The following is a 17804-nucleotide window of genomic DNA, read 5'->3' as shown; positions in this document are numbered from 1 at the left end:
ACAGCGTATTACTCCATTGCTCGCCTAGCCACGCCCCCCTCAATCAAATTTTATTACATGTTTTTTTTATTATTGCACAATCGAAGCGGGCATGGCCACCCGCATTTCACTGTATGCCGTGGTATATATGTGACAAATAAAACTCTTGAATCTTGAATCTATCCCCACTCAACCCCTCCACCTATCCCCACTCAACCCCTCCCCTATCCCCACTCAACCCCTCCCCCTATCCACACTCAACCCCTATCCCCACTCAACCCCTCCCCCTATCCCCACTCAACTCCTCCCCCTATCCCCACTCAGCCCCTCCCCCTATCCACACACAACCCCTCCCCCTATCCACACTCAACCCCTCCCCCTATCCCCACTCAACCCCTCCCCCTATCCCCACTCAACTCCTCCCCCTATCCACACTCAACCCCTCCCCCTATCCACACTCAACCCCTCCCCCTATCCCCACTCAACTCACAGTGCGATACCAAGCCGGGTTGTTTTGCCTAGAGGTCAAGTCAAGTCAAGTAAATTTTATTTATATAGCACATTTCCAGGCAGCGGCAGCTGGCACCAAAGTGCTTCACAGGCAGGTTGATAAAAACAAATAATGTGATGCAAGATATAAGATTAAAAACATAATAAAGCAATGAAAGTAATAAAAACAAAATAATATGATGCAAGATATAAGATTAAAAACATAGTAAAGCAATGAAAGTAATAAAAACAGGTAGGACACAGTAAAACAAAGAGGATAGAAGGGCCAGGGGTCTAGTGGTGATTAAGTGGGGGGGAAGGCCAAGGAGAACAGGTAGGTTTTTAAAAGTGATTTAAAAGCCTGCGCGGTCTGGGCGGTCCATATGCTGAGGGGGAGGCTGTTCCACAGTCTAGGCGCTGCGGTGGAGAAAGCTCTGTCTCCCCTAGTCTTGAGCCTAGTTCTAGGCACCACCAGTAGCAGCTGGTCAGCTGATCTGAGGGATCGGTGGGGGGTGTGGCGGTGCAGGAGTTCGGACAGATAGGGAGGAGCCGTGCCATTTAGTGATTTAAAAACATTTAGGGCTAATTTAAAATCGATCCTAAAGCGGACAGGCAGCCAGTGGAGCGAGGCCAAAACTGGGCTGATATGTTCATGTTTTTTTGTTTTGGTGAGGAGGCGCGCGGCTGCGTTCTGCAGCAGTTGTAGGCGGCGAAGCAAGGATTTGTCGATGCCCGTGTAAAGGGCATTGCAGTAGTCGAGGCGAGTGGTGACAAAGGCATGTATCACTGTCTCTAGGTTACTTTGGGAGAGGCATGCCTTTGTCTTCACCAGGAGTCTAAGGTGGTAAAAACTGTTTTTGACTACGGCGCTGACCTGTTTGTCAAATTTAAAATTGCTGTCGAAGATGACCCCGAGGTTCCTGACGGAGGTGGAGAGGTTTGGACGCAGGGGACCAAGTGCGTCAATGAGGGGGGTCGGGGGGGCACTATTAAAAACAATGACCTCGGTTTTCCCTTCATTTAATGTCAGGGAGTTTTCAGACATCCAGCACTTGATTTCTGCCAGGCAGTCAAGTAGTGGTGTTATTGATGTTTTCCCTTGGGTGGGTTTTAAGGGGAGGTAGACCTGCACGTCATCGGCGAAGCAATGGAATAAGATGTTATGTTTTGCCAAGATCTGGCCTAGGGGGAGTATATATAGGAGGAAGAGAGTGGGACCCAATATCAAGCCTTGGGGCACCCCGCAGGTGAGGGGGGCCACAGAGGAAGTGAAGTAACCAAGTTGGACAGAGAAGGTCCTATTACTTAAGTAGGACCGGAACCAGTCTAAGACGGGGCCCCTAAGGCCTACGTAATGCTCGAGGCGAGCTAAGAGGATGTGGTGATCTACCGTATCAAAGGTGGCTGTGAGGTCAAGGAGTAGTAGTAGGGATGAGTTACCTGCATCAGCAGCTGAAATCAGTTCGTTTAAGACACAGAGGAGGGCCATTTCAGTGCTGTGTCATGGTTTAAAGCCAGATTGGAATTTATCATGGATGTTGTTGTGTTCAAGGAATGATTGTAACTGTATGTAGACTATACGCTGCAGGATTTTTGATAAAAATGGTAATTGTGAGATGGGTCTAAAATTGGCAAAGACAGAGGGATCGAGGTTGGGCTTCTTTATCCGGGGCTGGACCACAGCATGCTTGAAGGCAGCCGGGACACATCCAGTGCTGAGGCAGGCGCTTAGTAGAGGTAATAATGCGAGGAGGACAGGGTCAGGTACTTCCTTTAGGATGCGCGAGGGGGGTGCGTCTGAATAGGTCACTATTTTGAAGGCATTACAGATTCCACGGTTAACCGTCTGTAGTGTGGTAGTGAAAGGGTTAACCTTCTGTAGTGTGGTAATGAAAGGGTTAAATCATTCTGTTTACACACGAGTCCTGAAATGAGCCCCACGCCTCCATCTCTCTCTCTCGTTCCGCAGGCTACTACGTTCCCAAGTCCGACGGGGAATTCTACCAGTTCTGCTACGTTACCTACACCGGTGACATCAGAGGGGCCAGCACGCCTTTCCTGTTCCGCTCGGCCACACCCACCGAGGGGGAGGAGCTGCTGCTGACTCTTACCGAGGACGACAGCAACTCGGACATCCTGGTGGTCACCACTAAGACCGGTCTGCTGGAGGTAGAGGAGACACCAGTAGATGATAGAGGAGACACCAGTAGATGATAGAGGAGACACCAGTAGATGATAGAGGAGACACCAGTAAATAATATAGGAGATACCAGTAGATGATAGGAGACACCAGTAGATGATATAGGATATACTAGGGATGCACCGTGACCGAATATTCGGCCACCGAAACTATATATATATAAAAAGGCCCTTTCGGCTTTTGGCCGAAAAAATATCACAGAATGTCAAAGAACAGGGTTACGTTTTAACCTAACGTGTTGTTGTGATGACGTAATCAAAACGCATAATTCATTAGACACCAGCTCGGACCTTCAATTGAATTGAATTGACGCGAGCCACCAAGCTAACTAGCGTTAGCCGCCGCTAAGCTAGCTAACGTTAGCCGTACCCTAGACAGCGGAGTGACTCCACAACACCAGTTCCATTAGTGAGGAAAGGGGGGAGGGTTATATTGACGAGGCTTGACAACAGAGGTTCAAAGATAACTTCATATTTATTGGCTATTCGTTTCTTTATATTGCTTGATGCATCGAGCATACGTCACACCCGCGCCTCTCCCTGCCATCTGCAAGTGGCTAATCTTGATTTTCCGACCCCCCAGTAAGCTAACCATGGATAAATCCAAAAAAATTAAAGTCTGAGGAAAATAGAGGGTTTAATTCAGCGTGGACAGATTAATTTGCTTTCACGACTAACTATGCAGGCTTACCTGTATGCCTGATATGTGATGCGAAATTAGCGAACGAAAAATGTACTTTTTATTTGATAGATTTTCCACAAATAAGGGAAGGACTCAAATAGAGCTGCATAGTTCAGGGTTTTATTTCAAAGTAGGTCTACAGATGCCAGTGTTTTTTCTTCTTTTCTGTGTTTTATTTCAAAGTAGGTCTACACATGGTAGTCTTTTTTCAAAGTGGACTACTTTTTATTTTATAAATGTTCCACAAATAAGGGAAGGACTCAAATATACCTGAATAGTTTAGGGGTTTATTTCAAAGTCGGTCTACAGACACCCGTGTTTTGTCTCCTCTTCTGTGTTTTATTTAAAAATAGGTCTACACAGCCAGTATTCTTTCTCCTCTTCATAAGAGTTTGAGGTTTTCCTTTGTTATAACCGGTAAAAACAGCAATAAAAAGTCTTGTTGCTTTATAATTCCATTAATGTTATTGTAATAATTAGTGTGCTATAAGTATAAAGTATAATAAATCGCAAATTACTTTGGGTATGCAATTGTCAGGCGTTTTATGCTAAATGTGGGGTATGCTTGGGGATATATAAAACCTTATACACTGTGTTATCTTCATTTTAAGGGTAAATAGGTTGTTAAATCCCTGAGCATTTAATTTTGTGGGAGGGGGGAAAAGTGGCTCTTTTGATAGTAGTTGCTGACCCCTGTCCTAGTGTGACATCATCAACTACGGCAACTAGGAAGCTCAAAACTCAAACCTAATTTTGTCCAGTAAGACTTGAAAAGAGATTTTATTTTCTATATATTATCTACTGGCCTAGACCTTTATGCAGTTTTAAAGCACCTTGGCTTTGTTCTGAATGCAATTTGTTCTGAATGCACTTTGTTGTAGTTATCCTACAGAGAATAGAAAATGCACTTGACTTTAATGCACATTTTGTTGTATGCAAAGAGAACATTTTTAAATTGTACAATCTTTCATCAGTCAGTCTGGAATTAATGTATGCATTCAAAAGTGCTGAATAAATGTTTTATGGACCCATAATAGTGATTATTAAAGGGGAACTATTTTACTATTTCTTTCACTGTTTGGGCACTTTTACACAATTCCTGTGAGTTTATGGAACACCTCTGTAATTTTCTATTTTTTTTTAATTCATTGTTTTGTATTTCTAATCAAGTCCTCAAAAACAGCATTTTTCTACCTGAAGATCTTAAGCCGTTTTGAGCTGACTGTGTGGAGTGGGTACGAGTCTCAGCACGCGGAGCCACATTAACATGCAGCGGTGTCTCTCTGACATCACAAATCAGCACATTTTCAGATGACTCAGTTCAGTCTGCCTCCCTCCCTCCTCCCCACCCCCCCTCCCTCCCTCCCCCCTCCCTGCCTCCCTCCCTCTCTCCATCCCTGCCTCCCTCCCTCCCCCCGCCCTCCCTCCCCCCTCCCTCTCTCCCGCCTTGCCTCCCTGCCTCCCTCCCCCCTCCCTCTCTCCCTCCCTCCCTCCCCCCCTCCCTCTCTCCCTGCCTCCCTCCCCCCTCCCTCCCCCCTCCCTCCCTCCCCCCTCCCTGCCCCCCCCCTCCCTCCCCCCCCCTCCCTCCCCCCCTCCCTCCCTCCTCCCTCCCTCCCCCAGCAGCGTGTGGAGGAGGTGCAGCAGGAGCGCAGGGAGCTGCTGAAGGCCATGCACCTCCTGCAGGAGGAGAAGCGGCAGCTGCAGGAGGAGCAGAAACGGCTGACCAGAGAGAGAGAGCAGGAGAGAGAGACGTGCTGCCTGCTGCGCTCACACAACCAGGTGAGAGAGAGAGAGAGAGAGAGAGAGAGAGAGAGAGAGAGAGAGAGAGAGAGAGAGAGAGAGAGAGAGAGAGAGAGAGAGAGAGAGAGAGATTGTATCCTCCAATTTTGTACATTTGGGAGGCAAAATGATCCTATGGTAATCAAATGTAGTCTGGTTAAGTTAATGTGCAGGAGAGCGATCCAATGGATTACATTATTAATTACTGTTAGCATCACTCAGTCATCTGTAACAGAGCGTAACTAACACTGGCACTACAGTAGTACAAGTACTGTAAATAGCAGTGGGGGAGGGGAGGAAACTGTCTATAATTGACCTATCTCAGACTCTGTGGATTGGAGGATTAAGGAAATAGGGCGGGCTTGAGATAGGTCAAGCACACAGCAGGGTTTGTCACGAAATCTTTTGAAATTAGCAAATGTGACCGTGCTGTTGTGGAGGATGGGGGGGATGCAGGATGCCGACAGGCTGTATTCAACCTGCTCTCTGCAGTGGTGTAGGACTCAAGTCCAGGACTCGGACTGATCTTCAGGACTTTCAGGGCTCGACTCGGACTCGGACTCGAGCATTGACTGCATTCGGACTCGGAAGGTGCAGACTCAGACTCTGACTTGTTAATTGATAAATAGTTACTTATCATTTTCTTTTGTAATAATCATTAATAATCATCAACCCTACTCATTTGGCATAAGATATTGGTGGCTAGTGCATTTGTTTGGCTATTCATTGTGTCACTCCCTTTGAAACGGTGACCGCTGTATCATTTATGTTTAATGTAGACCTTTTTTTATTTGTATGTCAGCTCTTTGACTGCCAGAGTGGAGTGGACTCAACCTCGATGACTTGGACTCAGACTCAGACTCGAACACTGGGGACTCGACTCGGGCTCTTCTTTGGTGACTCAGACTTGGACTCGGACTCGAACACTGGGGACTTGATACTCGACTCAGACTCGAGATTTAGTGACTCGACTACAACACTGTTCTCTCTGTGTCTACCCGGTTCTTGTCGCACACAGGCTGCACACAGCCAGGCCAGTAGCTCCTCCCCCCATCAGCCAGTAGCTCCTCCCCCCCATCAGCCAGTAGCCCCTCCCCCCATCAGCCAGTAGCTCCTCCTCTCCAAGCCAGTAGCTCCTCCCCCATCAGCCAGTAGCTCCTCCTCTCCAAGCCAGTAGCCCCTCCCCCCATCAGCCAGTAGCTCCTCCTCTCCAAGCCAGTAGCTCCTCCCCCCATCAGCCAGTAGCTCCTCCTCCTCTCCCCCCATCGGCTTTGTTGACAGAAAGGTGTGGCGTTAAATGTCCCTCTCTCTCCTCACCTGCTCATCCCTTCCTTATTATGGATACATGCCTTATTACAACTCGCATGTTAGTCTCCTGACAGCTGCTGCTGGTCACACAATTTCTCTCTCACACACACACGCACACACGCACGCACGCACACACACACACGCACACACACATACACACACATGCACGCACACACACATAATTCTTATGGAAATTATGGTTATGATTGTTAGGTTGAATGAAGCCTATACTTCTTCTCTATCCTCATCCTCCACAACCACACAGTCACATTTGCTATTTTGTTTCTATAATGTTTCGTACAAGCTATTTGAATCAAATGAAACGTTTCACCTACTCTCTCTTACGCTTAGACTCAGTGCTTGACTTGCTGTGATGGAAGCGATATCCTCAGGTTTAATCTTGTAGGTCAAACTGGCCATTCTACCACGTTACACTCACTGGCCATTTCAAGACTGAATTATTGTTATTATTGATCTTTTTTCAACGCTTTCAATTTGATGGTTTTGTTTGTGATTTCATCATCACAGCAAACTATAGGGCCCTACATGAATACTAGATTAATACTACATGAATACTAGATATACTACATTAATACTAGATTAATACTACATGAATACTAGCTTAATACTGCATGCACACTACATCAACACTACATTAATACTGCATGAACACTACATTAATACTACAATAATACTACAATAATACTACATGAACACTACATTAATACTACATGAATACTACATTAATACTACATTAACACTACATTAACACTACATTAATACTACATGAATACTACATTAACACTACATTAACACTACATTAACACTACATGAATACTACATGAATACTACATGAACACTACATTAATACTACATGAATACTACATTAACACTACATGAATACTACATTAACACTACATGAATAATACATTAATACTACATGAACACTACATTAATACTACATGAACACTACAGTAATACTACATTAATACTACATGAATACTACATTAACACTACATTAACACTACATTAATACTACATTAATACTACATTAACACTACATGAATACTACATTAACACTACATGAATACTACATGAAGACTACATGAATACTACATGAATACTACATTAACACTACATGCACACTACATGCACACTACATTAATACTACATGAACACTACATGAACACTACATGAATACTACATTAACACTACATGAATACTACATTAACACTACATGAATACTACATGAAGACTACATGAATACTACATGAATACTACATTAACACTACATGCACACTACATGCACACTACATTAATACTACATTAATACTACATGAACACTACATGAACACTACATGAATACTACATGAATACTACATGAACACTACATGAATACTACATTAATACTACATGAACACTACATTAACACTACATTAATACTACATGCACACTACATTAATACTACATGAATACTACATTAATGCTACATTACCACTACATTAACACTACATGAACACTACATTAATACTACATGAATACTGCATGAATACTGCATGAATACTACATTAACATTACATGAATACTACATTAACACTACATTAACACTACATTAATACTACATTAATACTACAGAAATACTACATTAACACTACATCAACACTGCATTAATACTGCATGAACAATACATTAATACTACATTAATACTACAATAATACTACATGAACACTGCGTTAATACTACATGAATACTACATTAATACTACAATAATGCTACATGAATACTACATTAACACTACATGAATACTACGTGAACACTACATTAATACTACATGAATACTACATTAATACTACAATAATACTACATGAATACTACATTAATACTACATTAATACTACATTAGCACTACATTAACACTACATGAATACTACGTGAACACTACATTAATACTACACCAATACTGCATGCATACTACACTAATACTGCATGCATACTACATTAATACTACATTAACACTACATTAATTCTACATTAACACTACATTAACACTACATTAATACTACATTAATACTACATGAATACTACATTAACACTACATTAACACAAGGGCGGCTACGTGGCGTAGTGGGCAAGGCGCTCGCCACAAATGACTGAGACGCTGGGCTTGCCTGTTCGAGCCCAGCGCTCCACATTGCTTTCAGTTTAGCTGGCCGTCCGTACTAATACACATTGGCCATATTAGGGGGTGGGAAACTGATGGGTGGGGATCGGGCGTTGTGGACAGCGACTCCTACAGGTCGGTTGGTGCGCCTTCGCAGTAGACTCAGGAAGTGTCGGGGGCAGCGTGAGCCTCCCACACGTTACTCCTCGCCACTGAGAGATCGAGCTGCGCAGGTGAAAAGATGCGACTGCTGTTACCTCAAGTACCGGAGGGGACTTGTGCTATGTATGACTTAGTCCACATTGCAGCCGGCTTGTGGGAGGCAAGAAACAGCGTTCATGACAGGGGAGGGTTGAATTGGATGTTACGAAATTGGGATGGGAGAAAATATAGAAAATGGGAGAAAAAGTGGATAAAAAAACAAACACTACATTAACACTACATTAATACTACATGAATACTACATTAACACCACTACATGAACACTACATTAATACTACATTAACACTACAGTAACACTACACTAATACTACATTAATACTGCATGAATACTACATGAACACTACATTAACACTACATGAATACTACATTAACACTACATTAATACTACATTAACACTACATTAATACTACATTAATACTACATTAACACTACATGAACACTACATTAATACTACATTAATACTACATTAACACTACATTAATACTACATTAACACTACATTAATACTACATTAATACTACATTAACACTACATTAACACTACATTAATACTGCATGAATACTACATGAATACTCCATTAACACTACATTAATACTACAGTAATACTACATGAATACTACATGAATACTACATTAACACTACATTAATACTACATGAATACTACATTAACACTACACTAATACTACATTAATACTGCATGAATACTACATTAATACTACATTAACACTACATTAACACTACATTAATACTACATGAATACTACATTAACACTACACTAATACTACATTAATACTGCATGAATACTACATTAATACTACATTAACACTACATTAACACTACATTAATACTACATGAATACTACATTAACACTACACTAATACTACATTAACACTACACTAATACTACATTAATACTACATGAATACTACATGAACACTACATTAATACTACATGAACACTACATGAATACTGCATGAATACTACATGAATACTACATTAACACTACATTAATACTACATGAACACTACATGAATACTGCATGAATACTACATGAATACTACATTAACACTACATTAATACTACATTAATACTACATTAATACTGCATCAATACTACATGAATACTACATTAACACTACATGAACACTACATTAATACTACATTAACACTACATTAATACTGCATAAATACTACATTAACACTACATTAACACTACACGAATACTACATGCACACTACATTACTACTACATTAATACTACATTAACACTACATGAATACTACATGAATACTACATTAACACTACATTGATACTACATTAACACTACATTAACACTACATTAATACTACATTAACAATACATGAACACTACATTAATACTACATTAATACTACATTAATACTGCATGCATACTACATTAACACTACATGAATACTACATGTACACTACATTAATACTACAGTAATCCTACATTAACACTACATGAATACTACATTAATACTACATAAATACTACATTAATACTACATTAACACTACATTAATACTACATTAATACTACATTAATACTACATTAATACTACATGAATACGGCATTAACACTACATGCACACTACATTAATACTACATTAATACTACATTAATACTACATTAACACTACAGTAACACTACATTAACACTACATGAACACTACATTAATACTACATTAACACTACATTAATACTACATTAATACTGCATGAATACTACAGTAACACTACATTAACACTACATGAATACTACATACATTAATACTACATTAATACTACATGAATACTACATGCACGCTACATTAATACTACATGAACACTACATGAATACTACATTAACACTACATTAACACTACATTAATACTACATGAATACTACATTAATACTACATGAATACCACATGAATACTACATTAACACTACATTAACACTACATTAACACTACATGAAGACTACATGAATACTACATGAATACTACATTAACACTACATGCACACTACATGCACACTACATTAATACTACATTAATACTACATTAATACTACATGAACACTACATGAACACTACATGAATACTACATGAATACTACATGAACACTACATGAATACTACATTAATACTACATGAACACTACATTAACACTACATTAATACTACATGCACACTACATTAATACTACATGAATACTACATTAATGCTACATTACCACTACATTAACACTACATGAACACTACATTAATACTACATGAATACTGCATGAATACTGCATGAATACTACATTAACATTACATGAATACTACATTAACACTACATTAACACTACATTAATACTACATTAATACTACAGAAATACTACATTAACACTACATCAACACTGCATTAATACTGCATGAACAATACATTAATACTACATTAATACTACAATAATACTACATGAACACTGCATTAATACTACATGAATACTACATTAATACTACAATAATGCTACATGAATACTACATTAACACTACATGAATACTACGTGAACACTACATTAATACTACATGAATACTACATTAATACTACAATAATACTACATGAATACTACATTAATACTACATTAATACTACATTAGCACTACATTAACACTACATGAATACTACGTGAACACTACATTAATACTACACCAATACTGCATGCATACTACACTAATACTGCATGCATACTACATTAATACTACATTAACACTACATTAATACTACATTAACACTACATTAACACTACATTAATACTACATTAATACTACATGAATACTACATTAACACTACATTAACACAAGGGCGGCTACGTGGCGTAGTGGGCAAGGCGCTCGCCACGAATGACTGAGACGCTGGGCTTGCCTGTTCGAGCCCAGCGCTCCACATTGCTTTCAGTTTAGCTGGCCGTCCGTACTAATACACATTGGCCATATTAGGGGGTGGGAAACTGATGGGTGGGGATCGGGCGTTGTGGACAGCGACTCCTACAGGTCGGTTGGTGCGCCTTCGCAGTAGACTCAGGAAGTGTCGGGGGCAGCGTGAGCCTCCCACACGTTACTCCTCGCCACTGAGAGATCGAGCTGCGCAGGTGAAAAGATGCGACTGCTGTTACCTCAAGTACCGGAGGGGACTTGTGCTATGTATGACTTAGTCCACATTGCAGCCGGCTTGTGGGAGGCAAGAAACAGCGTTCATGACAGGGGAGGGTTGAATTGGATGTTACGAAATTGGGATGGGAGAAAATATAGAAAATGGGAGAAAAAGTGGATAAAAAAACAAACACTACATTAACACTACATTAATACTACATGAATACTACATTAACACCACTACATGAACACTACATTAATACTACATTAACACTACAGTAACACTACACTAATACTACATTAATACTGCATGAATACTACATGAACACTACATTAACACTACATGAATACTACATTAACACTACATTAATACTACATTAACACTACATTAATACTACATTAATACTACATTAACACTACATGAACACTACATTAATACTACATTAATACTACATTAACACTACATGAACACTACATTAACACTACATTAATACTACATTAATACTACATTAACACTACATTAATACTGCATGAATACTACATGAATACTCCATTAACACTACATTAATACTACATTAATACTACATGAATACTACATGAATACTACATTAACACTACATTAACACTACATTAATACTACATGAATACTACATTAACACTACACTAATACTACATTAATACTGCATGCATACTACATTAATACTACATTAACACTACATTAACACTACATTAATACTACATGAATACTACATTAACACTACACTAATACTACATTAATACTGCATGAATACTACATTAATACTACATTAACACTACATTAACACTACATTAATACTACATGGATACTACATTAACACTACACTAATACTACATTAACACTACACTAATACTACATTAATACTACATGAATACTACATGAACACTACATTAATACTACATGAACACTACATGAATACTGCATGAATACTACATGAATACTACATTAACACTACATTAATACTACATGAACACTACATGAATACTGCATGAATACTACATGAATACTACATTAACACTACATTAATACTACATTAATACTACATTAATACTGCATCAATACTACATGAATACTACATTAACACTACATGAACACTACATTAATACTACATTAACACTACATTAACACTACATTAATACTGCATAAATACTACATTAACACTACATTAACACTACACGAATACTACATGCACACTACATTACTACTACATTAATACTACATTAACACTACATGAATACTACATTAACACTACATTGATACTACATTAACACTACATTAACACTACATTAATACTACATTAACAATACATGAACACTACATTAATACTACATTAATACTACATTAATACTGCATGCATACTACATTAACACTACATGAATACTACATGTACACTACATTAATACTACAGTAATACTACATTAACACTACATGAATACTACATTAATACTACATAAATACTACATAAATACTACATTAATACTACATTAACACTACATTAATACTACATTAATACTACATTAATACTACATTAATACTACATGAATACGGCATTAACACTACATGCACACTACATTGATACTACATTAATACTACATTAATACTACATTAATACTACATTAATACTACAGTAACACTACATTAACACTACATGAACACTACATTAATACTACATTAACACTACATTAATACTACATTAATACTGCATGAATACTACAGTAACACTACATTAACACTACATGAATACTACATACATTAATACTACATTAATACTACATTAATACTACATGAATACTACATGCACGCTACATTAATACTACATGAACACTACATGAATACTACATTAACACTACATTAACACTACATTAACACTACATTAATACTACATGAATACTACATTAATACTACATTAATACTACATGAATACTACATTAACACTACATGAACACTACATTAACACTACATTAACACTACATGCATACTACATTAACACTACATGAATACTACATTAACATTACATGAACACTACATTAATACTACATGAATACTACATTAACACTACATTAATACTACACCTACATGAATACTACATTAATACTACATTAATACTACATTAATACTACATTAACACTACATGAATACTACATGAACACTACATTAACACTACATTAACACTACATGAATACTACATTAACATTACATGAATACTACATGAATACTACATGAATACTACATTAACACTACATCAATACTACACCTACATGAATACTACATTAATACTACATTAATACTACATTAACACTACATGAATACTACATGAACACTACATGAACACTACATTAATACTACATTAACACTACATTAATACATTAATACTACATGAACACTACATTATCTTATCTAGGTCGTCCTCGGACGGGCCCTCCATCGGTGCTTCCAGTCATCCCGATCCTCCATGCATCAGGCTAGCTCGCCGGTGCATTCTGTTCCCGCATCTCTCCTGAGTACGTCCACGTAGGTTAATGTGGGACGTCCTCGTGATCGATGCCCGTGTGTTGGCTCCCAACAGCACAAGTTTGCTGGTTGGCAGCTCATGGTGTCTCTGGCAGTGACCTGCCAGCCTCATTCTCCTGACTGCCACTTTCTCGCTCACCCTTAGCGCCCCCCCCCCCCCCCCTCCCCATACAAGTTTGCATTAGCGACATGCTCATCCCTGTTGATGTTGAGCACCACACGCATCATTCTGGTGTAGCACCCATCCAAGGACTTCTGCAGGGGGGGCTTCAAGGTCCAGCATCCACCGCCATACAAAAGGACAGACTCAACTGTTGCATGAAAGAAGTTGAGCTTGATTTGACGGGGGAGGTTGGATTTCCACACACTGGTCATGCCATTCAGAGCCCTCCACGCAAGCGCCTTCCTCACTTTAAGGTCTTGCTCGGACGAGTTGACCCACGAGCCCAGGTATTTGAAATCACCGACTTCCTTTAGAGCAGAGCCTCCTTAGAGGTGGATGATCCGGGAGGATGTTATACATTATGACCTCGGTTTTCTTGGCATTTAGCCAAGAAACGTGGTCAGAGAGCAGGCTGATGTCGTCCGCGTAGTCGAGGTCTGTTAGGACTATGGCGGGGTGTCGTCTCAATCTCCTTGGGGTTATTGTGAGACCAGGTTCCTGCTCCCGTCCATTGATGGCCTTCCTGAGCGCATAGTCGAGGACTATGACGAAAAGGAAGGGGGCAAGGGTGTCCCCTTGCATCACTCCAGCCAGGATGTCAAATTCTTCACTGTTGCCGTCTGGGGTTACCACCTTGGCCCTTGTACCCGTGTGCATGGTCTCTATGGCCCGGAGTAGATTGGGAGGGACTCCGTAGGCCTTGAGTATCCTCATCATCACGGCTCCGTGTATCGAGTCGAAAGCCTTTTTGAAGTCGATAAAGCACAGTACCGCTGTCAGGTTGTTCTTCTTCACCTCCTCGATGATTCTTCTCAAGGCCAAGATCTGGGCCACAGTGGTCCTCTTCTCTCGGAAACCATTTTGGTTCTCCCTGAGGTGGGGGTCGATGGCATTCCTTATCCGGTTTAGTATCATGCGATTGTACATCTTTGCAATGACACATGTCAGACTTATGCCACGGTAGTTGTCTGGCTTCGAGAGATCTCCGGACTTAGGCACTGGGATGATGTTAGAGAGGGACCACATATCAGGCTGGTTGTTTTTCATCAGGGCTTGGTTGCAGAACTCCAGGATGATGTTGTCAAGGTCACAGTTCTTATAGACCTCTGGGGGTAACACTACATTAATACTACATGAACACTACATTAATACTGTTTGCCGCGCTGAGCCTCATCTAAGACACGGGGGAAACCGTGTAGATATACAACCCGTTTGAGTGTGTGTGTGTGTGTGTGTGTGTGTGTGTGCATCTCTCTGTTTGTGTTTGTACCTAGTGTGTGTGGGTGTGTGTGTGTGTGTGCATCTCTCTGTGTGTGTTTGTGTTTGTACCTAGTGTGTGTGGGTGTGTGTGTGTGCATCTCTCTGTGTGTTTGTACCTAGAGGGTTAGTCTGTGTGTGTGTGTGTGTGTGTGTGTGTGTGTGTGTGTGTGTGTGCAGATTGTGTGTGTGTGTGTTTGTACCTAGAGGGTTAGTCTGTGTGTGTGTGTGTGGAGCCGGTTCCTCACCAGTGATCACAGGTTTTAAAACATCAAAGACTCAGATGTTATGACTGATCTACGTCAGTTTGAAGCACAGAGGAAACGCACTGTGTGTATTCTGTGTGTGTTTGCATCGTGCGTGTGCTTGTGTGTAATATGTTTGTGTCTGTGTGTGCTTGTGAGTATATTGTGTATGCATTGTGTTTGCATGTGCGTGTGTAAATTGAATGTGTTGGTGGGTTTGTGCATGCATGTGTGTTTGTGTCATTTGTTTTTACAGGATTGTATGTATGTGTGTGTGTTTTAAGTATATGCGTGTGTGTGTGCGCGCATGTGTGTACGGTGTGTATACGGCGGGCATGGTGATGTAGTGGTTAACTTAATCACAGCAAGAAGGTCCTGGGTTCGATTCCCGCTTGGGGACCAGGTTGCCAGGTATCCAGGTGGGGTATCTCCCTTTCTGTGTGGAGTTTGCATGTTCTCCCCCTGTGCTCGCAAGGGTTTCCCCTCCAGAATACAAACCCAATGGAAAAACATGCAGAACAGATCGCTAACGCTGTTGCGTCCCTGACGAAGACGGACGGGAGCGCTTGGATTGGTCCCTGGGTGCGGGAGACCTCATTCTATCACCTAAAAAACATATCAAAACTCTGTCCCATTCTAACCCTGTCAGATGCAGAGAAGCTTGTCCATGCCTTTATCTCCTCAAGACTGGACTACTGTAACGGACTCTTCATCGGGATTCCTGGCAAGAGCATCCAAAAGCTGCAATACATCCAGAACAGTGCTGCCAGGATCCTGATGAGAGTCTGTAAACACGATCACATAACCCCCATCCTCCACTCACTACACTGGCTCCCCGTCTCATCCCGGATCAACTACAAAATCCTTACGATCACCCATAACTGCATAAACGGACACGCACCCCTCTACCTTCAGGAACTCATCACTCCACAATCCTTCACTCGCACCCTCAGATCCGCAGGTAGCCTGCTCCTTCAGGTCCCCAATACCCGGCTCTGCACCATGGGTGACCGAGCCTTCTGCACGGCTGCACCACGCCTGTGGAACAGCCTCCCCATCCAGCTGAGGGCACCACAGAGCCTGGACTCTTTTAAAGCAGGCCTGAAAACCTACCTATTCAAAAAGACTGTTAGCTTTTTATTTAAATTTTATTGCACTTTGTTTTTAAATTGTCTGTTTATACTATGTTTTTAATTAACTATGTTCTATTTTTATTCTGTATTTTATTTTATTTGTTTTACTAATAACTATTTTATTCTATTTTTTTTAACTGTTTTAACCATGTAGTGTAGCACTTTGGGATCCCAGCGAACAAAAAGTGCATTACAAATCCAATCTATTATTATCATTATTATTATTATTATTTATTATTATTATTATTATTATTATTATTATTATTATTATTATTATTATTATTATTATTATTATTATTATTATTATTATTATTATTATTATTATTATGTCTGCTCCCGGCTGTCCTATGTGTCGCCCATCTCTCGCACGTATTCAAAGTATGTTTCTTTCTTTTTCTTTCCCATTTTCTCCCCAATTTAGTTGTTACGCATGTATCTCACCCTGGTTGCTGCGTTGCCCTACTGTCGGTCTGGGGAGGGTGTAGACTACCCTACTGTTGGTCTGGGGAGGGTGTAGA

General features: G+C 40.2%; 1 protein-coding gene across 1 annotated transcript in view; it reads left to right on the top strand.

The window, feature by feature from the left end:
- The window catches only part of tax1bp1a (Tax1 (human T-cell leukemia virus type I) binding protein 1a), a gene marked incomplete at both ends in the record, with an annotated part of 133568 nt that overhangs the window by 39120 nt on the left and 76644 nt on the right, over positions 1-17804 (top strand). Inside the window, 2 exons of the mRNA XM_084312023.1 lie at positions 2438-2637; positions 4970-5128. Coding sequence (XP_084168149.1) covers positions 2438-2637; positions 4970-5128 — 359 coding nt within the window. The remainder of the gene's footprint in view (positions 1-2437; positions 2638-4969; positions 5129-17804) is intronic.

This window comes from Notolepis coatsorum (genome assembly GCF_963971535.1).
Source record: "Notolepis coatsorum genome assembly, chromosome: 4".
Classification (NCBI taxonomy): Eukaryota; Metazoa; Chordata; class Actinopteri; order Aulopiformes; family Paralepididae; genus Notolepis; species Notolepis coatsorum.
This window is presented reverse-complemented; position numbering and strand designations above follow the sequence as displayed.